This window comes from Columba livia, chromosome Z, assembly GCF_036013475.1.
Source record: "Columba livia isolate bColLiv1 breed racing homer chromosome Z, bColLiv1.pat.W.v2, whole genome shotgun sequence".
In the NCBI taxonomy this organism is placed as follows: Eukaryota; Metazoa; Chordata; class Aves; order Columbiformes; family Columbidae; genus Columba; species Columba livia.
The window spans coordinates 65,679,552-65,705,118 of record NC_088642.1 but is presented as its reverse complement, the minus strand read 5'-3'; the positions used below and the strand labels follow the sequence as shown (position 1 = coordinate 65,705,118).

Below are 25,567 nucleotides of genomic sequence, written 5' to 3'. Positions count from 1 at the left end.
CACGTGCTGTTCTTCATCCTGTGTCACTTAAATCTCTGCAGACAGGCAATTTCCTCCAGACTGAGGGGGCTGGAGGGAGAGGAGATGTATAAACAGGGAAGGGAGTAATTTCCCCTTTATTCAATTGCCGCCCTAGGGATGGATGAAAGCTTCTTAGTCTCCTTCAATTCAGTTCCCTTTCACCTCTGCTCTGCTCACTGATGGCCTGATTCTCACCTACAGTATGATTACCTTGTAATCCACGGGGTGAACTACATGCCTAAGATTGCTTTAAACTAGCTCCACTCTAGTAGCAAGGTTACCATAGTGGCATGGATTATCACACGGACTAATTCAAAATGTTTTCATCCAATTTCTCAGACTACTTTTGTAACAGAACTCAAATACTGGCCTATATGACTGTGCCTTATTTTTTCTTAACCAGTGAATAATTATTTTCCATGTGTGATCAATCTCCTACCATGCACTCTCAGCTCCAGCGATTCTGTTACCTATCAATTACGGTGATATTTCCATCTACAAAGTTCTTTTCAAGCTTTAATACAATACTTGTATGTTATTGTCAGCAATACAGACAATTCAATAAAGTCAGGGTTGCAATATACTCATAAGAAATTGTTATAATGCTTTGGTGAAATATCTCAGCCTATTTGGCTCTGCTTGTCACAGACTCTAAATCCTGATCATCCAATCAAACTATTTTGTCCTTATCATTCTTGGATACTGGCCATATGTGATGCTATGTTTAATTTTCAATGTGAACCTTCTCTGTTTACCCCAAATCTACTAATATTCATGGAAATATTCCTCTGTATAGCCTGCTGTCATATAAAATATACATACATTTACCAATACACACTCTAAGGACTATCTACCACCTGGACAGCATTGTGTGTTTTAAAAAGTTCAATGTTATAAATCAATGTATTTCAAATCTGTTGCACTACCAGATGAGAGCAAATGCACCTATGTACAGCTGGAAATAAAGACAATGTGTATATAGAGCAACTTGAAGACTTGACAGGCCCAGGTGTATTTAAATAAACCACGGAAACCTCATGACAGCTATTTTCTGTCAAAAGATACAGATGTGAATCTCTGCAAATGAAGATCTGCTACTTTTAGGGTCAGGATTATGGAATCTGCCTTAGGCCAGGGAGAAAAGGGTTCTGCAATACCTTCTGTGAGAGAGGAGGTTGGAAAACTCTCCTTAAACTTGACACAACTCTGGATAGAGTTAAACAAAGTGGTGGTTAACAGCGTAACAGAATAGACATGAACTGTCTGCTTGCAGGACCTGTGTAGAGAAGTGGTCTGAAGTTTGCCCTTTGGTTTTACCACCACTTTGCACTTCCCAGGCAATACGACTGTGGCATGAAGAGGCTATAAACCCCTGCAGTCAGAGAAAGAGCATGTGTGAGGCAGTGGGTACCTCCAGACTGAAAGGCCATTGAGTCTGGCATCACAACTTATTTACAATTCCTTTTTTTGTATTGCTAGTGTTGTTTAAATGGCTCTGGGCAACGCACTAGAGTACAATCACCCACACTTGTGTATTTGTTTTGCTTTTTGCATGAAGTCCTCAAAATCCATTAAACAATGTCTGGAGAAGACTGAAGAGCCCTGGCATCCTGATCTGCTCTACCACCGACCTGGTTGTGGCAATTTGCTGCTTTCCGCAGCAGCAGGGCTTTACTCACATCACAAATGTTCACTTCATGTCAGTTGCAAGGAATCCCAGGGGCAGTGAGACAAATCTGCTGAGACCGGAGGGCTGAGTCTGTGGTACTGAAGCCCAGGGAGACACCTCAGGGTCTCATCTGTGTGTTTCACTCCTGTGCTTCAGAAGTCTTTCCAGTAATGCCCAGATCCAACCACCACTGGCCCCAGTCATCTCATATTCATGGGTAGCTTGAAGGTCAGTTTCTTGACTTCACCAGTGATCACATCTCTCCTAAATCTGGAACAAAATGTATGTCTGGTGATCAGACAGAAGAAGCCTACCTTGGGGGGCAAGGGTCCAGGCTACAGGCTTTCAGCAGCTGTGGAGGACGGCGACTGGTTACACAGAGCGTTTCGTCTGCAGTCTCTCTGGTTTGTTTGTTCAGGCAGGTCACCACAGCCTCCTGGACACCTGCACAAAACAAAGCATGGTCACAGTCAGCTCTCTGCACCTGGCGGGGCAGCCGAAGGCAGGGTCAGACCCGGCGGGAGCAGGGGCCTACACTGGGGAAGCACAGCCTCAGGCCCAGGGCTGCAGGCAGGAGGATGCTGCTTCCCGCACAGCGGGGGGTGGTTTGCTGCCCACATCCAAGCACTTTGCCTGATAGTCTTTGAGGAGTATGGTATGAATATCTACCAAAGGGGAATGTTTCTTAGCACAGCGTACTTTACCATGTAGGGAAAATTGCATTTCCTTTTCTTCTTTCTATTAGAAAAATCCTTCATGTGTGAGTCCTGGAATTTTCCAGACACAATCATACATTTCTTACTGCACCTTTTCTATGCTGTTCTCCAGCCATCTGTGAGATCGGATGGGATGCTGGGTTTTACATGCCCTTGTTTTCAGTCTCACTGAAACAAGTCTCTCTCTATTGCAGTGAAAAGCGCCTAGGGCTCATTTACAACTTACCTTCCCTGGACAGAAAATTGTCCAGAGACTCACCCTGTCACTATGAGTGCAAAGAGGCTGTTTATTTGTCAGTAAAGCAGGCTACGGTGTAAAGTTGGCCTTGACCTCAGTATGCTATATTTTAAGCAACAATATGATTGCTACATGTGCAAAGTTAAAGTAAAACAAGCTCAGACATTTCAGCTGCTCTCATTTACTCTTCTGCATCCACAGACCTGCATCTAAACTGAAGATGCAAACCTGAAGGGTGTACCTGATTGCTGGGACAGAGCAAGGGTAGATGTTGGGACTAAGTGAGAAGCTGGAAGATTTTTGTGATTGTGTTTTAATGCAGGAAATCCTTGGTGATACTGAACTCCTTATGTACTCTTCGGTATACCAGTTATTCTGTCTCAATTTTCCTAAGAGCAAAGTAGGAATATTACAGCTTTTTTTGGATCACAAGGTTACAAAACTAGAAAAATCAGGGATTGCAAAACTACAAGCAACTCAGTGAGAGAGGATCTAAGGATAATAATTGGTCTGAACTTCTTAAAAATCTAATCCACAGTGGTTCAAGAAAAGTAGAAGTATGCTTTTTACATTCACCTCTACTTCCTGAGTTAAGAAAAGTTTAACTGAACTCATAACACTTGCATCATCTTCTCAAAATCAACAATTAGTCTTCCAAAATATCTCACAATCTTTTGAAGACACTTTTTTTTTTTTTTAAATTAAAAAAAAAGAAAAGTTTTGGAAGAGCTTGAACAGCTCCAAGAACAGTGTAACAGAACAGACATTGCTGTTTCTAATGCCAGAGCACATGTCATTTGGCAAATGATATTATACTATTCAACAGGACAAAAGTGCTGTAACTTATCATAGTTCCTGTACTCCTGAAATTATTCGCAGATTCATTCCCCTTATTCTCAGTACAGGCTGAGAAGGGGCCCACAGCAAAGTGTCATGTTGAGCAATTTACTGGCTCCTGTGTGTGCTACCCTGTTGGTTAGGGCATGCCTACGGCTCAGCCAGTGTCCCCACTGTACTCAAGGTACTAAAGAGAAGAAAGAAATCTGACGTTTTTGGGCGTGGGCATCGACATAGATATTACCAAAGTCCCTGAAGTCAGCCAATCTTATTGTGGGTTTTCTTCTTTATATGGTGGCCCCATATTTTCAAGCCATTTTGCTATTCAAGTAATCTCCCAAAAGACTTCAAAAATTGTAAAAACGATAGCTCATTAAAAGAATAAAACAAATGGTAGTGATTTACTTCTGGGAAAGGAAATGAATGACATTTCTATATGTAAACAATAAGTTCTCTACCCTGTCATGTTCGGTATCTTTCCAGATCAATCATTTCTCTGTTGAACATATTATATTTTTATATTGTGTACAGCAAACAAAGGCATACGGATTCCCCAGGACTGCTTCTGGCTGCAGAATAGGTTCTCCACCTGATGGGAAATTGCACTGTTCAAGTTACTGGTCTCTACTTTGCAACGATCACTTGCAGACCTGACAGCAAGACCAATCTGATGAAGCCAGGAAAGAAGGATAGCTAAACCAGACATACAGAAACCACATAAATATTCTTCTTAACTCTGTGGAAAGAAACTCCCACATCCTGGTGACATTGTTTTGTTTGCTAGAGAAGCTTCCAACAGCTCACTCACCATGTGTATGTGATAGATGTTGTTATTTTCAGATAAAAATTTTGTAAGCTGAGTGTACTTCCACAGCTGCAATTCCTCCTACCTGAAGTGTGTCACTAATGAGCTCTTGACCAATGATTATCAACACTTAACACTTTTGCATGATCTGTTTCAGTGCTGACTATCCAAAAGTAATTGACTGTGAGGTCTTGAGTTCAACCTTTCCTCAGTCATCTCTGATTGCATTTCCAAAAGTTTCAGTCTATCCTACCAATGCTCTAGTCTCCTCACTATAATTTCCTTCGAGAGATTCGTACAACTGTTTACCTTTTAAAGTTACCAGTAGGACCAGTAATCTTGCTTGACAGCATGGGTATTGGAAAAGAGCTCCTGCCTGAATTTATCCAGTCTGTGGCTGCTAGACTGTGTCTTGACAGTCTGTGACAGTGACAAAAAAAAAAAAAAAAAAAAAATCTGTCTTGCTCCAGCAGCAAGCAAAAGTGCTCAGAATCACTTTCTTCAGCTTCTCCTCAAATCTCACACCAAGTGTGTCTCAGCATACTAATAACATTTGTCCTTTTTGATAGGACAATACAACAGAGCTTAGAGATCTTCAATTATTCACCAGAAGTTCCATAGTAAGGAGGTAATTTTTAAAAGTATATGAACTTCAGGAAGTTTATTTGCCAAGTAAGCAAATTATAAGCATTATTTACTGCACAATATTACAAGAAAAAAACCTGTCTGCTTTAAAATTGCTTTCCTTGAAAAAAACAAACTAGTTCTCAATAGGAAATCACAAGATAAAAGGTTTAAGCGTGGGACATGAATCTAAGCAGTTTAAGTTCACTTTCAGAATACCATCAAATAAGATTTTCTGTGTTTATATCTACCAGAATAGAATAATTGTTACATGATATTTGATGACAGCTCTGGGAAACACAGCCACTAACAGCAGACTAAATGACTAACTAATTCCTTCTGGTTGCTACTTTTGAGAGGTGAAAGGTTACTTCTGCGTCTATCCAATTTCTTCTCATGAGACTCCAAAGCCAATAAAATTAGTATGACTGGTCTTGCACCTATGGCTACAAAAATATCTGACTTAGTATCTGCTAATCTGAAAAATGTAGAGTTGATGTCACACAACAAGAAGTCTTGGCTAACAAGTTTTGCTGACAATTCAAAGAGATTAAATTTATAAAGCAAAATGTCTCTGTCATATCAGCCTCCTTGAGCTATATTTGAAAAAATATACACATAGTCACTATATCCAAAGAAATTACTTCATGTCAAGAGGATATTTCTAGAAGCTATTCAGGTTTCAGTATTCACGGTGTAAGTGTAACAAATTGTTAGTGCTCACTAGTAGCCTCAATATATGACAGATACTCTTGTAAAGTCAGTGTTCCTCACTACTTAGCAGACATTAGTGTCATATTTTTTTACATAGGAAACAAAGCGATAGTGGCAATGGTATGACAACTCTAAGCAGACTGCTCTAAGCAGACTACTGTCAGCCAGCTAGAAGAAAGTACAGAAAACGTTTACATTATTTTCTATTAACTGTGCTTTTTAAGTTTGTAACTGATTACCGGTGAATCTGTACAGATCACACTATTAATTATTCATAAAGTGCCAAGTGGTTTCCAGTTCTACAGTATCTGTTCTGTATCTATCTATAGTAATCCTTTTAAAAATAGCCTGAAACAGGTAATGTAAAAAGACAGCAGCTGGAGAAGCTTATGTTTAATTTAAAAAATAACGGAGTGGACATATTTCTCAGAACTAGCTAGACAAAATGATGGGAAAAAAAGGATATCAGAGAACTGTTCATTAACAGACTATAACATGTGGAACCTGCCACTTTGGTTAACTTTGAGAAACTCCAAGTGCCAAGCCTGCTAGCTTCAAACACCATTTGCGCTTTTTACCATATGTTTTCTTTTGCACTGGGATTAGAGTTAACGTCACTTAGTGATAGGAGTTAGGGAACTGACTGAGCCCTTAAAATACCAATAATTTAATGCATCTGCTATGGGAGAACAGCTTGAGTTCCACATGCTTATACTTCCACAGTACAAACCAAGAGATAAAAACTAAAAATGACACGTAATTCTTAGCTGTATCACCAGACCACTTTAACATGCAACTTTTTTGCATGAGTGTCTTTTGAGTGATCAGATGATACAAGGAAATAGAAACATGTGACACATTCATCACTCTTGGTGACAGCCTGAGTGTCGAGCCCAAAAGTCCTGGGCTAAAATATGTTGTGCACATGTTTTTTGTGGTTTCTTTTTTTTTTTTTTTTTTCTTTTTCCCTCCAGAGTTTTCATCCATGCCTTTTCAAATATGGTTGAACTCCATGAATTTGCAGTTGGACTCAATAAGCTTAAAGGTCTTTTCCAATCTAAATGATTCTGTGATGCTAAATGGCTGTAGCAAAGCAGCATGTCTGTGGGTGTTACTGCAAAACAGACACCTGAAGAAGCAAAGCAAATCCAGCACAGAAACCTTTTGCACTTACCTCCTCCACAGGACTCTGAACACTCCGTAAAACCCTCGTATTCCCAGTCATAGAGCTCATCAAACTCCTGCAGGCTGCCATACAGCAGCTCTGTTTCCTCTGGGGTATATTCGGTTGCCTCGCCACTGCAGGGACCACTGTAACAGGCTCTCTGAGACACAGGTTTAGGACCTTCACATTCATCAATGGGCAAGTCAGCCACAGACTGAGAGAAAGAGAGGAGCACTTGACATTTCACAAGCCGCACCTGGCTGCCCACTCCACAGGTGACACTACAGGTGGACCAAGCCTCAGGAATAAACCTGTGAGAGGAAGAGAACAAGGCAAGTTACGTCCACAAATAGCCAGGCAAGCCAAAGCAGTATAGTCCCGTCCAGGCCAAATTCTGTTTAATGAGAAACAAATGTTTTGCCTCATCATTGGGCTGTTATGAAATACACGTAAGAGCCATGACATACCGTTGACAACTCAATGGCAGCAGTGGAAGGACTCTCAAGTACTCATGTGGAGTGTTTCCACATATCCAGGAGTAAAGAGGTACTCTTAGAGCACCTGACTTGATCCTAAAATGTCTCAGTGCCAGGCATTCTGCAGTCTCTCAATCTGCATCGTGATCCCAGTATTACTGAGAAAATAATTTACTGTATTACAGTAACCATTCTTAAGTCTTACTTTGAAGCCATAGAAAAGATAAATAACTCAAAATTTCTTCACTTACTTCCCCCCCTGCTCCCTCCATATTTAATTTCCCTCCTCATAAAAAATGGTGTTCTATTTCTACTCTGGATTCATCTGGCTGTTGCTCTTGTCTCACTGATTAGGAATGCTTACGTTCTCCAAATTTTTACCTCTGGAAGTCCACACATGCTTTAATAAAAGCACCTTGCAGCCATCATTACAATAAGGAAATCAGATTGAATTTGTTTTTTGGTTATTGTTGTTTTCTTCAACAATGGAATATTTTCTGATTTTTTCCCTGTTGTCACCACTTTTTCAACATCTTAAAAAAAACAGTCCTGGAAATTTGCCTAGCATTTTACTCAAAGTAACATGAAGCAGAAGGGTCACATTCAACTCCATACTACACAACTACCACCTTGTGTAAATGTAATGCAAATAGTTTTGCTGAGCTTATGTTGATCTATGCCGATTCCTACTTTTTTTCTGGAAACAGTGGTTCCAGAGTACTCCATGACCAGCATTACTTGTGCTTAGACATCTGATGGTGGTGGTATTAAGGCACAGCAGTAATGACTACAAGCTACAGGGTGATTCAAATAGCTTTATCTGACAGTCTTGTCTCCTCTCTTGGCCATTCTGCCAAACTTTCTGCCATGGGCAAATTCTAAGACAGTGGCTGTAGATGTACTTCAAGGGCTAGAACAGAAGAATGAGTATCTGGATCACGCAGGATCCCTTAAGAACCTTACAGGAATGATCCCTCTTGATAATGCTCTCCCATTAACACTGAGTGTTTGGGATCTGTCAGCTCCTTCAAACTCGGCAAGTTTTTTTTTTTTAATTATATTTTTGAGCGCTAATCTAGTGAACCAAACATTTTGTGTGATAGGTTCAGTTGCCTCACTGAAATTTAGGTCTTCCAGCACCTGATGATATGCTTTAGCTAAATTTTTCAAATAAATCAGAGCTGAAGGGATGTTTTTCTTATTAAAACATGGCTGTCACTGACAGTATTCCTCTCCTTTTGGTCTTTATTTAGATAGTCCACACCAGACTTGGATAGCTTTGCCCAGGGCTGTAAGAAATACACATCTGTCTCCTCTATGGTCTATGGTTACTCAGAGCTATAGGAAACTCATTTCTTACCTTGAGAATCCCGTGAACAGTCTCATAGGAAGAAAAAGGAACTTTATTTTTGTAATCAGCATATTTGAAAGTATTTTTATGCACGTCTTTTTAATTCTCTACCTTTCCGTAGTTGACAAAAAGACCTTCCCTTCACTATGAGGTTAAAAAAAGGATCCCAAACCAAGAAAAGAACCTGGTATCCCCCAGTGTGTATGTACCAAGATCCCTGACTGTAACAGCATAGTCTCCTAGAGCAGAGAGTGTGTAGCTCTTTACCCACTTTTTGGTGGGTGCTTATAACATCTATGCTTATAACATAAACCTGATATCCACCGCTAGCACTATACACAGGAAGTAATAGAAAGGAAAGAAAGGGATTGTATGTATTATTGGAACATTTGAAACTGTTTATAATATTGCTACGTAGACTGAAAGATTTCTTTCTGGAGCAAAGCCTTTGAGAAACTAATGACGCAAAGTGATTGAATTTCTCGACTCTTAGACATTTTATCTTAAAAGATCAGTCTTGTTCAAAGCTTGTATCTTTCATTTTGAAAGGATTATAATGCTTAACAGTAGAGGTGGGCCACTCCTCTTGTTTTCTCTAAGACTGTGCAACTGCTATAATACTCTTTTGATGTGAAAAATCTTGTGTCACAGATTAAACAATCCATGTCAGCCACCGTGAATTAGATATTTTGATTAGCTTAAATGTATAGCTTCTTGACCTGACAAACTAAGAGGAAGAAATCCTAATCAGACTACAAAAAAAAAAAAAAAAGGCACTGGTCTTCATCAGAAGCTGTCTTCCTTATAGCTTTTAATATTGTGAACTGTTGTGTAACTTTGGTTTGCTGAAGAGCTGATGTATTTCAAACCAAAAGCGCGCTATTTTGCCATATATTAAAAATAGTCATTCAGAAAGGGAGATACTTCCTATGCTCTGAATATTTACACAGAATGTGTATCACACATACAAACACAAGAACAAAAGAGAGAGGACACAAAGGGAAATAAAAAGATCATTAAAGTAGACTGGATCCTTTTTGAAATGAAGCTTGATCTATAAATGCCACATATTGTATTATTTTACCCTAGTCAGCATCTCATAATGAAAACACTGGAATATCTTCAGGAAATTGTATTTTATTCATCTTTCTAGGCCAAATTTCTATGTTTTTATTGATAAATTTAGGTGTGTAATTTAATTCTAATATAGCTGTTGGCTGTTGTAGAGGGAACTGGTAGAATTCAAAGAGCTGAAAGCAGAAACAAGGGAAAAACCAAGAAAACCCTGCAAACAAAATCTCCGTATAGAATTTGTCATTAGATACTGAACGTTTATGCAATGTGAATGTATAATATAAATATACAACGGTTCTGAATTTTCCATCATTGTAAACCCAGGAAATTACAAAGGCTTTGAAATATCTTTGTGTGGTTATTAATGATAAATGCTGACATACAGTGAGCACAAAACACAAGAAGAATGTGAAAAATAAGAAGTCAGTTCCATGGGTTTAAAGTTATTTGTTCTGCATGCAGTGTACCTTTCAATCCACAGCATTGTGATTTTCTCTAAGCTAATATCTGTGTCTTCTCTGAAAACAGAAATAGTGGAGTAGATTTACTGAGAAATTGGTCTTGGTAAACCCCACTGTAATAATAGTCTGTATCGTCTTGTTATTACAACCCTAGTGAATAAGACAAAGGCGATAACTAGTTTTAGTAATGTGGCAGTAGTTGCTGTCAGCCAGAACCTGACTGTGCTAATTGTTGCACTAATGAAAAATAAAAAGGTGCCTCTTGCCTCAAAGAGATTACATTGAGTATTTCATAGCTCTTAGCATACTTCTCATCGATTAGCATGTTGTAATTGCATCAGAGATCATCTTCTTTTATTCCTCTGCACATCAGACATGACAATACTTCTCCAAAGGAAAAATATGTCAGTAGCTGTGTTCTGAGAGCTCTGACAAATATTTTAAAGAGTATTCTTTTTCTCCTGTTTTAGAAAGATCACTATTAGGTGGAGCAGTGAAAGATGGATGGAGGGAAGGTCATGTCCTTGCTTTGTTATGATGGACTTAATTGTGTCTGCTGCTAATCAACTGCTGGAGCACTGACAGTATTACACCATCCAGCTGTGGGATGGCTGAAGGTTCCCTCTGCCTGTCACCCCCTGCAAGTGGGCATCGCCACAGCCGGCAGTGCTCTCAAGCTACAAAAGGAAAAGAGTCATAATGAAAACTGTCCAAAGAAAACTGGGGATTAAAAATGGGTGATGCTTGTACACAAACACCTATACATGTTTTCTTGACATGTGGGCACTTTGATGGTGATGGACTAGCAACACTTTCCCATTATCAAACACCCTTGCAAAACACTGAGTTCTGGATTTAGAAAGCATTATATTTTTCAGTGTTTTTTGTTAGATGTTGAGGTTTCATAGTGTGCATAAGGTTGTGCTCAGCTGGAGGGACTGTTGTTGCACCATTTGTCGTATGCACATTAGCCTACACTGGGCTGCATAATGCATTCTGGGAATGGAGGAAAAGAAATGTAATTGCCACTGACATCGATGGACTTCTCCAGGAGTCATTCAGGTGTGGTACTGAGCCTGGTTTTGGCTTGTTACTTTTGTAGTGCACTATGAAAATGTATTGTAAGGAAACTTTATTATGATTGCAAAACAACTTGCTGTGTTCATATGTAAAGCACTTAATATAGAATATTGGCCAAACTGAGAAATACACAGCAGTCCAGCGTTCAGGCTGCATATCCCATGGACTTGCAAATACAAGTGAATTGCAACTGTATACACAATTTAATCCACACACAAACAGAATAAATAACACTTGCCCAGCTCAATTTTGCAAGGAATATTTGCATTTGTAGGTATTATTCACATTCACATATGAGAATGTTCCTTTCAGACAGCAGTGTGTCTAGTACTTTTAAAAAAACCCTTCATCTTTAAATCATATAAAGGGAATGTATTTACAAATCCAGCTTTTGTAGACTAAAATGTGTTATGTAATGATCACTTGCACATAAAGGCAGCAAAAGTGACGACCAAATTTCAGCTGAGAACAGTGATGACAATGACAGTGCCTAGTCTCTGGACAGTGATATTGCTTTCTTTATACTCTGGTCAAGGCTGAGGCCTAGTGTATATTCCCCTCCATATAGAAACATGTACATAACTGGGGAAGTCAGAAGAAGAGAAACACAAAGACAGGGTCAGCACTTAGTGATGGCAGACCTTCCACAGCAGTCATAGTGGGTTCAGGATGAGATGCATGGAAAGCCCTGCTGAGTTTTGTGAAGACAGCCAGACCATGTGATGTACCTAGACATAGCATCCCCTGTCTAGGACTTGAGTTCCTACGATGTCTGTTGTGCAGAAAGAAAAAAAAAAACAACTGTGTATACAGACTGATGTCCTTTGAGCTATGGAGAAAAGCGACTTCTTAACTGCTACTTAATTATGTATTGCCCTTTTTTTTTGTTGTTGTTAATTCATCATTGGGTAAATTCATGGTTCAGACAAAGTCTCAGGTTTTGAGAACTGCAGAGTAAGACTCAGTAAGACTGAGTGCTTAAAGGTGCAGATTATCTATTAATCAGATACTACTGGTGAAATAAAAGGCTCAGTTGTTTGTTCAAAGATGTATAAATTTTCTGTGATAGAACCAGGAACTGAACTCAGACTTCCAGACTCCTTGTCTTGGGCTGAAATGCAAAGCTGTCCTTTTTCTCCAGGAAAGACCATCTTTCCATAGGTTTTAAGGTGTGGATAACACCACAGGATGCTCACACACAGCACTGGGTAGCTTCTGCTGTCATTGTTCAGAGAAGTGAAACAGAGGTCACCATCTGTAAGAGTAATGGCACCAGGGCCAGCTGCACAGCTCCAATTCCAATCTGAGTGATTACAGTCTCTAGAGTTTTTGTTCAGTTTAATTTAAATAAGATCTTCAGCTTTGTGTCAAATCATTCTATACTATTGGTGCTCTCAATAAATTCACCACTGCCTTCCTATCCAGGGAAAGATAACTGTTTCTGTCCTGTATAGATATTACACATAAAACCTTAGTATTGGTAACTCTCTACAGGCCCTTATTGAATGAACAGATAGAAATCATTACCTAATGTTAGCCTGTTGCATTGCTGATTTTCCCTATGACATATATAGTTTAATTATTTTGCCATTAGATCGTAAAATGGAGAAGGTTCCCTAAGCTTCTTTCTTCCTTCACTGCATGACATGGAAGTGGACAAGTAAAAGCCTGGCAGTTGATAGTATACATGTTTGTCCTCACTACCTTTTTGGCAATCATAATGTGCTTTATTTTTAAAGTAAAACATTTATAGGGAGTTCTAAAATTACTTATTAACCTGTGAATCAGGTATAAACATCATAATGGAAACAATTAAAGAGGGAAAACCAAAATAAAACACCTTACATGTCTTTGAAAATATAAACACCTACTGAAGAGTAAGAAAGAGATATTGAGTAACTGCCACACTGGCCTCTCTGTCCATACACAGTTCCCTGAGGGCTTTGTCCCCCTCACTGATGCATGTCAGGAATTTCCTTTTGTTTTTTACTGAACCAGTCCCATCACTATGATGGTGCCATCTGGCATCCAGATATTATTGTTTGCCCTCTTTCCCTCCCTTCTCCATTCTTTTTACGGCTAGCACCAGGGTTATTTATGGTAGTATGTTAAAAGCTGGGTCTGGTGTTAACATACAAAAGCATTTTTCAAAAGTTAGGGAGAGAAATCTTTTAAACAACCCCTCCACCACCCATAAAACCAATCTTATTATACATAGAAAAACCCATGCTTTTTTAATCATGACTGCTGCTTTTTCTGAGTCCGGCTGTCATGCTGTGCTGGTGTAATGAGCTCCAGTGAAAGAAGTAAGACAGAAAGATCCTGTGGATTCTCCCTCAGATAACACATTACTAAGGCCTGGTCACTTCAGAGATGAACAGCAATAGGAGGACAATATGTACAACAACACAAGATAGCATGGATTTGTCACCTTAATCCTTTGTCCTAACAAAGATTACAATACTTTATCACAAACCTAGAGTATTTAATAGTAAACTTAGCCTATTTCATAGTTCTGTCAGCAATTATATTTATATGATATTTATACTATATTTAATTTACCCCATCCAGGGGAGCAGCATGTCAGACAACATAGACATAACTATTCCTTCTAGCCTCCAAATAGCTGAACAAGTTATGATTAATTCTCTGGGCAGCAGAACCAATGAAGACTGGTTTAACATGGATTTATATTTGAAGGCTGAACGCCCAAATGGATTCACTGGTATCTCTTAAGGACAGAACCCCTTTAGAAATCTTTCCTTCAATGGGGAATTGTAGGGCAGCAATTTTCTACCTAGTCATTTAGTTCAGTGAAACGTGGAGAATACTACCACTGATTTTCTGGGTGAATATTACCGAATTTGATAGAGGGGTAATATTCTCTGTGATAACTTTATACCTTTGTTAAAATCAGTTAATAGGAATAAATTCAGACATTACTTGGAGAAGAGGAAGGCAACTGACAGATAGACATATACAGACAAAATTAAACTGTAGGATTCACTTCCTTTAGAAATTCCTAAAGAAATAAATAATGTAAAGCACTATATGCAGATGGAATGAAAGTGAGGTGTCTGCTGCTCTAGCAGCACACATTAGAGAATGATCACAAATTATAGGTGTAAGGACAAAGTAAAAAATGTGTAATGTTATAACTCATAGTATGCAATGTCACAGCAAAAATTGTATTCAACAGAAAGTTATAGAACTCATAAGACAGAGACTCAGAAATAGGAGAACTCAATGCATGGAAGAAATCTGCTGAAAATTTAATCTTCAGTTGTTAAACTTCCCATGAAAAATAAACTCAGAGAAGGACAATAGTTTCTTTCAGATGGAGTTTGCTTTCTCTGCCTGAAGAATGGTAAGGAAGAAAGGATAACAGTGTTAGGGAAAGAATGGTCTACTGGCTACAAAGAACAGCCTTTTCTGTAGAGGAGAATGCAGGCAGTGACTTGGTAGAAACAGAAAGGCTGGGAAGAGTCTCAGATGAAGTGTAGGAAAAGGATGAGTCCTCGCCAACATCTGTGCAGTGCAGCCATGAAATCGGTAATTATTGCACTGATACAGAGCAAGTAGGACAATCACAACATAGCTTGTCTGAAGAAACTTCCATTACTCCAACACTCATGAACACACAATGCCGTCTTTTCAGCATCTGGCTGACCATGCCACTGGAGGCATCTGCTGCTCCTCCTGCTCTAGAGCTGCTCCTCTTCGCCTCCACACTGCCTCTCCTCTCCCCATCGTTACCTCTCTGCTGAGTACAGGAGCGAGATCTCAGAGAAAACCCATTCTGGCTGCCCAGCTCAACTCCCACCCTCAAACCCCGTTCAGCCAGCTCCACTCTACTGGATCCAAGAAAAGAAGTGGCTTCCTCAGAGGAGGGGAAGCAAGAAATTAAAATTGGTTTTTACAACTCCAGGTATGTTTTCTGTAAATATTTACAGCAAAGTATGAAAGTAACACCCCACAACAGGCTTAGGCCAAAAACAGTAAAAAATTGATGATCATGTTCTAGTTACTCATATTCAGTCAGTAAAATAGCTGGCCAGATCACATGCTGCCTTACACCAGCTAGTGCATGATCCAACATTTAAAAACTTTTCACCATTCTAACCGTCAAATTAGCATGGATTTATGCTTCATCAGCATAAATATATGGGTGACAGCCTGACTTCTGTCAGCATGGTAGGTCATGGCAATGGTACTGGGACCAGTACTATTCAATATATTCATCAATGACTTGGATAAAGAAATAGAGTACACTGTCAGCAAGTTTGCTGATGACACCAAGCTGGGAGGAGTGGCTGACACGCCAGAAGGCTGTGCTGCCATCCAGAGAGACCTGGACAGGCTGGAGAGTTGGATGGGCAGAAATTTAATGAAATATAACAAGGGCAAGTGTAGAGTCTTGCATCTGGGTAGGAACAACCCCAGGTTCCAATATAAGTTGGGGAATGACCTGTTAGAGAGCAGTGTAGGGGAAAGGGACCTGGGGGACCTGATGGACAGCAGGATGACCATGAGCCAGCACTGTGCCCTTGTGGCCAGGAAGGCCAATGGCACCCTGGGGTGTATTAGAAGAGGGGTGGTTAGTAGGTCGAGAGAGGTCCTCCTTCCCCTCTACTCTGCCCTGGTGAGACCACATCTGGAATATTGTGTCCAGTTCTGGGCCCCGCAGTTTAGGAAGGACAGGGAACTGCTGGAGAGAGTCCAGCACAGGGCAACAAAAATGATTAAGGGAGTGGAGCATCTCCCATATGAGGAAAGGCTGAGGGAGCTGGGTCTCTTTAGCTTGGAGGAGACTGCGGGGTGACCTCATTAGTGTTTATAAATATGTAAAGGCTGAGATTCATGAGGATGGAGCCAGGCTCTTCTCGGTGACAAGTGGCAATGGGTACAAACTGGAACACAAGAGGTTCCACTAAAATTTGAGAAGAAACTTCTCAGTGAGGGTGACAGAGCACTGGAACAGGCTGCCCAGGGATGTTGTGGAGTCTCCTTCTCTGGAGACATTCAAAACCAGCCTGAACACATTCCTGTGTAACCTCATCTGGGTGTTGCAGCTCTGGCAGGGGGATTGGACTGGATGATCTTTTGAGTTCCCTTCCAATGCCTACCATTCTGTGATTCTGTGTTATGTTATGTCTCTTCGTAAATACCTGCCAAAACACAGGCGAAAGGGTGAATGATCATGTAATACACCTTGCTTTTCAGCTAATTGGTTTATTTGAAATCCCTGCACAGCTGAATGAGGAAAACTGATGTTATGAAACCAGCATCAGAGTTGACTGTTCATTGAATCTTGGTGAGTTCTGGTTTCTTTTCTCTCTCTCTCTCCTTTTTTTTTTTTTTTTTTTCAATCTAATAACCAGGATCTTAAAGGAATAACTATTTAAAGTTAGACATTAATGAAAAACACTATAAGTAGTGAGGCAGCAAACCAGTTTTATGTAGAAGCTCATTGCTCCACGTCACTGTCAACAGATTATATATTCAACAACATGCAGATGGTTCTTACAGTTTACAGTGGGGGATAGCATGGATGGTCCTTGCAGCACAAGTTTTCTAAGATTTTATTTGGTCTTTCTGTCTCATTTTTTACCATTAAAAGTCATTCCAAACTAAACACGAGGCATGGAAATCTCCAGACGTTGGGAAAGTTTGCATGAGGACCCTGAATTTGTGCCCTTTATGTTAGCTGTTGGTCAACACATGTGAAAATCTGTATTTCAATTTATTTTAATTTAATTTAATTTAATTTAATGTCACGTTGATTTCTCAACAGTCTAAAATAAAGATTGTACATGCTCCCAGACTTGTGCTTTGCAGGGATAAAAAAATGTATAATATGTCACCCCTTGGCAGACTGAACCTAGTCTGAGCTGTGCCACACTGTATTGGTACGTGAGCATCCCACTGGTATCACTCAGGTTTTGCATGAGATGGGGTAAAAAAGATGAGATCGTGTTTCCAGAACAGGGCCTGTATTGTAGCAGAACAGTGATTTACTATAAAGTAATGAGATGTCATTGCTGCACTTAAATCACTTTAAAATTCTTAAACTCCTTTCCCTTTATATGTCTCAAGGTCTGTTTTAATATTGTAAGTAATATACCTGTAAGATTTTCTAGAACATTTTATTAAAATACACATCATGACGAACAAAAGCCTCTTCATCTTTCCCTGCAGATTATGCCTGTTCTCTACAACCCCCTTGTTAATATTTAAAGCTATACAGACTCCTATATATATCTCTATACTCCTTCTCTATTGTACTGTCAAAATTGTTTATGTAATCTATCTCAAAAATTTCTTAGTGTACAAATAAGTCTAGATATGACCAAATATCAGTATAATTCCTTTTGATAAACTTCCTGATAATACATCTTTTTCTATGTATGCAAAGCTAAGTGGTTTAGTATGGTCACAAGAAAAATCACAAGAAAATAAACTGCACTTTACAAGTGAAAAATGAGTGCATGAACCAATATTGAATTTTCTAGATTTTGACTCTGAATGAATCAAACTACAAAGTCTTTGAAGTTCTGGAAACATTTCATTATATTACATATGATAGCTCCTACTAATAGATACATACACATATGAATATATATGTTCGTATCTGTGTCTATAAATCTGTGTGTGTACACATGCATGTCTGTATATGTATGTATTTATGTATACATATACCAGCTGGATTAAAACTATTTTTATTTTGAGGGCTTTATTATATATGTCTCTAGATCTATGTCAATGTTCCAGTTTCGAATTACTTCAGATTAGCCATACCAAAACTGCAATTATATTGCATAACAAACGGTGTTTTTTAATGTAACACACAGCTGCAGTTGCAATAAAAAATGCCATATGCTCAGCCAGGAGGAACTGGATACTAACTAAAGCTGAGTAGAGGGGTTACAGTTGTAGCATGCATTTATCACAGTTCCAGAATAAAAAAAATCCAAACCAGAATCGCAACAGTGTTTCTAATTTCTCAGCCTTATTGCTAAAGGTTTATATGGTACACCAGTTTCATTGCAAATTCCTTTTCATTGCAATTTTATAGGCCTAAGTAAGATTAATTATCCATAAATGACAGCAAAACTCAATTCCAAATGAAATTCTGAGGGTTTTTTAAGCCACTTAATTTTTCTAATTTCTTCTGCAGTCCTGCTATTAATGAAATGGAGTGCAAGCAGAAACTGTTAAACTGCATTTTCAATAGCAGTGTGTGAAAAACCTGGCTGCATCAGGTCAGATTCATACACGCAGATCTTCTTACCGATATATTAAACAGACAGGTACCAACCCTAAGTGGAAGTGATCTTTCCCAGCCTTTTTTTTGTAATAGTTTTTCTTTTAGCATTACCTGTAACTATTTCACACCCTTCACTTTCTAACTCAATGGTATTTTTGTTCACAAAACAGAAGACAAAAAATAGGAAAAGAAAAAAGTTACAGTTAAGGGAAGTAATGAGTTAATTTTATGTATTTAGGAGGAAAATGTACAGTTGCCAACATTTCAGGGAGCCCTAACACGAAAGAACTGTCAGTGTATGTACATATGCCAACCTGCCATCAAAGAGGGTCTGCAGCAGGAAGAAGAGCTGCTAATGAGAACAAGGTGCTGACTGAGCTGGCTAGGCAAAGATCATGAAGTGGCTAGAAAAGCAGGGAGGGGGAAATCCCTGAAATGACAAGGTAAGTGATGATAAAGCAATCCAAACTACAGGGCTGAGGTTTCTAGTTTATTTGCTGCTACTACGCTCTTCCTGCAAGGAGAGGCAAGGTGGACTCATCATTGTATTTTACATCTTACTTTGCAGGGTTATTGTGAGCTGTGGATACACCGTGGTAGTGGGGAACATATAACTACTATATTGTATGATTCCATTATAGGTAGATAGACAAACTCTCACTGTAATATACTATAGTTGACTTCAAATAAAACATGTATATACTCGTTCAAATTAAATCTGCATTTGCCCCCTGGAATTCTCTTCATACGTAAGCGTGATACAGCCTTAAGCATGCTGATTTCCACAGGGCTGAGTTTAGCCTTTATGGTCCAATGAAAGCCAAATACAATTTAAAGGGACTCTGTTAGTTCAGCACAAGGCCCTGATATCCCCATGATAAGAACGTGTTGTAAGCAAATTTTTAAGACTTACGATGGTTCTTCAGACACCACTGCTCCTTCCTCCAGCTCTTGAGCCTGCTTATACCATGGCAACTTTGCTTCCACAGGAAGTTTCTCTGTGGAACAAACACAAGCATGTGAAAACACGAAGCATGCAGTAAGCAACTCTGCTACGTGTGCCAGCCAACCCCTCTCTTGCTGAGCATGCCTGTGATGCACGTGTGCTTCATCCACATAGATCCTGATCTCTAAGAAGAGAGAGAGAAGAAGGAGAGCAGGAGAGAGAGAAACAAACTCCTTTGTCCTTCTGGACTATAAGTCTTCCAGGGTTATATGGCCAGATAGTGTATGGCTGCAGTTAGAAGGGCTATGATGTTCTAAAGCTGGAAATGCAAGTTAAGTCACTTTTCAGACTGTGCAACTGGGCTGTAAAAGTGGGCATTTTGGAAAGTGGTTTCTGGACTGAGTCTTGCAAGTGTAATGTGCCTCCACTGACCTGCAGAGGCGAAACGTATAAAAATCTCTGTGTCTTCCTTTAAATTTTAGAACTTCAGAAGACATATTAAGCTTGTTTTTGATGGATTACAAAAAGGAAGAAAATCTTGATTTGATGAGCGATACAGCAGAAAACCAGAGAAATGGTAATAAAATGGCCCAGCTATACTTCTCAGCTTTGAGTTTATCAGTTCATCAGCTATGTGGATTTTTAAAAAAACAAGCTTGATACTTTTTCTGTCATTTCTGATGGAAAACAGTAGAGCTGCTTTTCTTCCCCTTCAGGATGTGCGCACAGCGTAATGAGCTGCTCTGCTCCAGGGAGCGCAGGGCCACACTGCTTTGCGAGCCAAACTCCGCTTTCATGTGGTGTCAAAGTGGAGTAATTGAGCTGAAGGCGGTAGAGCTGTTTTGGCTCTACAGGGGTATAAAGTAAGAGCAAATTTGGCACTATAATTTGAGAAGGAGCTCTGCATTTCAACAAAATGTTCTGGGCCAGGACTGGGGGAAAAAAACACAACTTAAAGGCAGCAAGACTCAGGCCACTGAGGAGAACCAGGGCCAGACCTGTTTGCCACTCACAAATCACCTAAGACTTTCAGGTTCATATAATTCACGGATTTGTACTTGCCAATGGGAGTAGATTACTGTCATTCAGGATAGTCAGGAATTTTCTGTGACTATTGTGCACAACAGTGAACCATTCATGTATGCACACGAAATTTCCCACATGTCATAGAGGAACAACAACTCACAACTTGATTTCACAGCTACTGCAAGTTTAGTCAAACAAATTTATTTGGAGCAAGTTATTAACTGAGGAAAAAAAAGGACAGTAATAGAGTTACTATGACTTTTGGAAATTGCTTGCCAAGCTCTTACTCTAACATATTTATTAGTGCCATTTAAGGATGAATATTTGCCAGCACAGCTCTTAGTTTAATCTATGTTTTACTGTATTTGTTATCCAAAATATGTAGGAGATGTTTCTATTTATATGTTCTGCAGCTTGTTTTATGGGTTTTGGAAAGCCAGATCTTACTTCTGTGCTTTTTTGCTTGGATGCAAGTGCTTGTAAAAAGCAAAAGCTCTTGTGTACTGTCGCCTGTTATGTGATTTTTTAAATAACTTTTCTTTTTTTAGAGGTGTAGTTAATTATCATCTAGACTGTAAAATGAGTTAAAGGATTAGAAATGTTGATGTTGGGCAGTGTGCTTTGACAAAAAATGAACAAAAGGCACTCCTAACATAAGCTAAGGAGGAATTTTTACCTTTGGAGATTAAAGTAAAATCTCTCATTTTATAACACAGTTCTAGTAAAAATACTTAAATCTTATATTACACAGAAAGTTGTACTAGATTAATACACCTTCTATATTAAAAGTGAAAATCACTACTTGATCCAGGGGTATCCTATTTTTTCTCATTATTGGTATAAGATAAAATGCCTCAGTGCTTGAATAAACTAAAATGAAATAAATTACATGAGCTATTTGCATCCTATATTGGTTTAGTGCAGTGTGTTAGAAGAGAGGGAATTCCACATTTTTTGTCTTCCTCCTTCAGTTAGCTAGGAAGATTGTTTTTCTGCTTCATGTTAATCCAGCTGCAGAAAGAAAAGCAGGCTAAGACTAAAAGATTCAGTAGAGGAGAGGTATTCTGCTACTTCTGCTTCTTTAAATTTCTACCTCCAGACTTGTGAAATAAAAGGGATAATTTTCCAGCACATAAACAGAATAATTTTGACTGGAAGAGACCTCTGGATATCATCTGATCTAACTCTCTTCTGAAAGCACGATTCAGCCTCCAGGTATATGGGGTTTCAAATGTTGCCACTTGCATTGTGGAGATAGAACTGAGAGAGTGTTGCAGAACCAAGATGAGAAGTAAAATCAAACCCAAGCAAAACAGTATGCTTCATGTAAGACATTACATACTATGGGGAAAAAATGGAAGAAAGAAACAACTGCCTACAGCCAAAAATTAATCACTGTATATATATATATATACTCTCTATATACCATACATATATACTGTAAAGGGCAGCATAAGAGTTTATCCAAGGTAAAGATGCCACTCTGTTGCAAGGGTGGGCTTCCAGCAAACAGCGATTTACTTTTTTTCCCAGACAAGTCCCATTGGAAGAGACTTCTTGACAGATGTAGATGAGCAAGGCTTTTCTAGTTGGTCTTGCGCCCTTCTCAGGTTCCCTAGGCAGAAGAAGTCAGTTGTAGATGGTTTGAAACGCCTGATTTTTTGGGGGTCTTACTGCTTTTTGCTTACACTGGGTGCTGCAGACAGACAGGATGCTGCTTTACCTGTGCTCTGAACACTATAAACAGATAAAGCCCCATAAAGGCAGCTGACTGAGCCCAAACCCACTGGATCTCCACATGTGGCTCAGAGTCGTGCTTACACAGTCACAGGGCCTATTTTTTTTTCATCTTGGAAGGTGGATGGAGTGAGCTCACGTTAGCTAGCAGAATACGGTGCAAACATAGCCATCGGTCCCCAGAGGCCGTGTCTGGGTTTTGCCACTTTGTTGGCTGGCAGACGCAGTGAATTCTCATGTTCCAGATAAACTGGAATCCAGAAACTTTGCAAGTGCACCCACTATGGGCCACTGAGTGCAGAAATTAAAGCCTGTATTGTTCTCTGTCTGAGGCCTAAGTCAGGAAACATTTCCACATAATTTGTGAGTATTCCTTGCTATAAGATGTTTCAAGTCCAACAGTGTGCCAAATTTTGCAGCCTTGCTAGTAAGAGGAACTTCATATTGGGATATACGATGCTTGCTTCTGACTTATTTTAAGCTCCAAGTTATGAATTTAGCCCAGATACAATCAGTGAGATCAAACCTGCTTACACTATGGTCAAGTTTATATTTACATGGCTTGGTTTGCCAGATCACAAATTCACAGTGAATAACCCAGAGCTTGTAAGAAAGAGGAAGGGGCCAGCATTCACTCCAAGTTGCTGGCAGGCAGACTGGAACAAGAATGGCAGGCCTCAAAGGCGTAAATTTACAACTCAGTGTAGGTGGAAAAAGTGCTATCAGCAACAAAACAAAACTGCTCAACGTATAAGATCGTTGAAAAAAATTATGAGAATCCTTCTGCCTCATTACCTTTTGGTTTGTAGCAAGGAGTGGGTACGATGCATTCTTCTTTAATGTGTGGCTTTGTTTTAGGACTACAGCCTCCTGTATGCATCCCCCTGTGATCAATGCAAAGGACCACACGGTATCTGAGTCCTTGTCCACAGGTCACAGTGCACTGGGGAAAAAAAAATATAAAAAAAAGGTGTGTATGATACGTCACAGGAGTGACAGATAAAAGGGGAGTATGCAGTAAAAGTATGTGGACATCAGAGAGCAAAACACGATGCAGAAACACCCAACTCTAAACATAAATTATTCGTAATATATTTGGTAGTTATGGATAAGGTACAAAACAAACAGAAATTTTTGCCTTTTTGCTCTGCTCTGCACGTTTACTTGGTTTGGGTATTTTGCTGCTGGATTTCTTTTGCAGTGTCACTCAACATTGGCTACTTGGCTTGTGGCCATTCATCCCATACTGAATATGCTCAGTAACACCCTGTCATTTTCATCTGGAGTCACTCTGCTTTGCTTGGACAAAGTACTGGGGCTTATGAGTTAACAAGGGTGACACTCAGCTATTTTGGAACATGGTATCAAACATAATGGGAAACTATTAGGCTTTCTTCCCTCAGACACCTTCTCAAGTATTTTTTCATTTATTTTTGGTAAGGTACATCAATTTTTCCTCCTGTTCAGATTGTTTAATAAGTGGTTGCATAGGAAAGGATCAGAACTACCAATCAGGGGAAAAAGCTAAGGATAATACCAATATTACTTTCCTCTTGGATAGCAGCTTTCATCTGATAATCACTGAATACTTTGCAATCACCTGTGAATGAGCTAGCTTAGGTTCTGAAACCCATTTTACTAATTTTGAAACTGGGGTTGTGAGAAACTACATTCAAAATTAAGCCTTCAAGTACAATATCAGAGTACTTTTCTACTTTTGTAGAAAGATTTTTCAAAGATATTTACCTTCATACAGAAAGAAAGGCGAGTCAGAAACAGATAACTACAAGCATCAAAGAGCAGAGTAATTTATGGCTTTACATATTGCTGGAAATTTCTCAGCAATTAATAATGTTCAATTTATGGCTGAAAAGTTGTAATAAAGATATACCATTATATGCTTACTGGTTTTGTTTTGTACATTTCATTTATGCTCACAGTATACTATTAGTAGAAGGTCACTAATTAACATTACTGATCTGATTTATTTTTCCATAGTTCTCCTTAATCATGTATATCTTATTAATACATTATTCCTGAGTATTTACTTTGACATTAGACAAATAGCATAATTTTAAAAAGAGGTCATGGTAATAAGGAAAGAAAGCAGTGAATGTTTCTGCTTCCACAAGCTCAATAGATCATAATTTAAGTCACATTCCTGCTGCTTACAAACCAACAAAGGTAAGCTGATTACCGGAGACCATTCCTGAGCAAGCCACTTTGGGCAGTCAAATATATTGCAAGGTTGGACAACAGGCATCTTTGGAGTATACATGCATTTCCATTCTTCCACAGGGCTGATATGCCCCTGAATGTCTTCTTCCACACATGAGACGCTGCGGCTTTGAATGCCTCCTCCACAAGATGAGGAACAGGCAGTCCAGGGTGTACTTTCCCATCTGGGGAAAAAAGGAAAAAACAAACCAGAGAGATATTCAGGAAAGGAACCCCTGGTGCCCCCACCTCCACCCTCAGAAATGCATAAACTGCTATCTGCAGGAGGATTTATTCTTTTCTGATTACTGTCAGTAAGAATTAATTATAGTTATAGTTATAGTTGTTATAGTTATAGTTATAGTTATAGTTATAGTTATAGTTATAGTTATAGTTATAGTTAGTTAGTTATATTCATACATGGCCATAACAGCAAAGCACTCTTACGGCTGCCATCTTTAAATCACAGGTTAGTAATATGAAATTTCCTCTACACCACTAAACCTGTTACTACTACCACAGAAACTCTAAATACTCTTAATTACTTTTATTGAATTCATTCTTCGGATTATCATATCTTCACAATTTGTCATGTTCTGAGGAATTTTTTGCCACAAATCACTGGAAGCTCAGTGTGTTGTGAAGCTGATGCTTCTTTTGCAAGAACATAAGGGAAACAACATTGCTTCTTTACAGGGAAACAACAGGAGTTGTGGAAAAAAAAGGAAGACGGAAGATATTAGCAAAAAAGAAGACGTGGCTATACTGATAGGATATGTGGCCTCTGATGAATAAACCACATGTGCCTTGTTTCCTTACAATTGATACAGTGAGAGGAACTAAGAAACCATCTTTTCTCTACAGGTGCCATTTGAGAATGTAGTGATAAATCCACAGAATAAAGTGTACCTTATGAAAAGCTGTGCATCTTATGAGAATAATCCTTCTTTTACAGTGATGCATGTGTATGCATGGCTGTATTGTTTTATATGTGTACAGTTTGTCCACATAAAATAGTCTGGCATTTCCTCACTTATATTCAAGCCATTGTCACAGAGAAGATCAAGGACCATTGTCATGATCCAGTGTGGCTATTCCTCTATAATCCTGAGAATGCCTGAAGCTGTATAAGTGTGTATTCTC

General features: G+C 39.1%; 1 protein-coding gene across 5 annotated transcripts in view; it reads right to left on the bottom strand.

Annotated features, from left to right (window-relative positions):
• The window catches only part of ADAMTSL1 (ADAMTS like 1), a 438,476-nt gene that overhangs the window by 78,038 nt on the left and 334,871 nt on the right, over positions 1 to 25,567 (bottom strand). For all 5 annotated transcript variants that reach the window (XM_065046188.1, XM_065046189.1, XM_065046190.1 and 2 more), the window contains 5 exons: positions 24,405 to 24,609; positions 23,003 to 23,150; positions 19,412 to 19,496; positions 6,799 to 7,100; positions 2,005 to 2,134 (listed from right to left, as the gene is read on the bottom strand). In XM_065046188.1, coding sequence (XP_064902260.1) covers positions 2,005 to 2,134; positions 6,799 to 7,100; positions 19,412 to 19,496; positions 23,003 to 23,150; positions 24,405 to 24,609 — 870 coding nt within the window. The remainder of the gene's footprint in view (positions 1 to 2,004; positions 2,135 to 6,798; positions 7,101 to 19,411; positions 19,497 to 23,002; positions 23,151 to 24,404; positions 24,610 to 25,567) is intronic.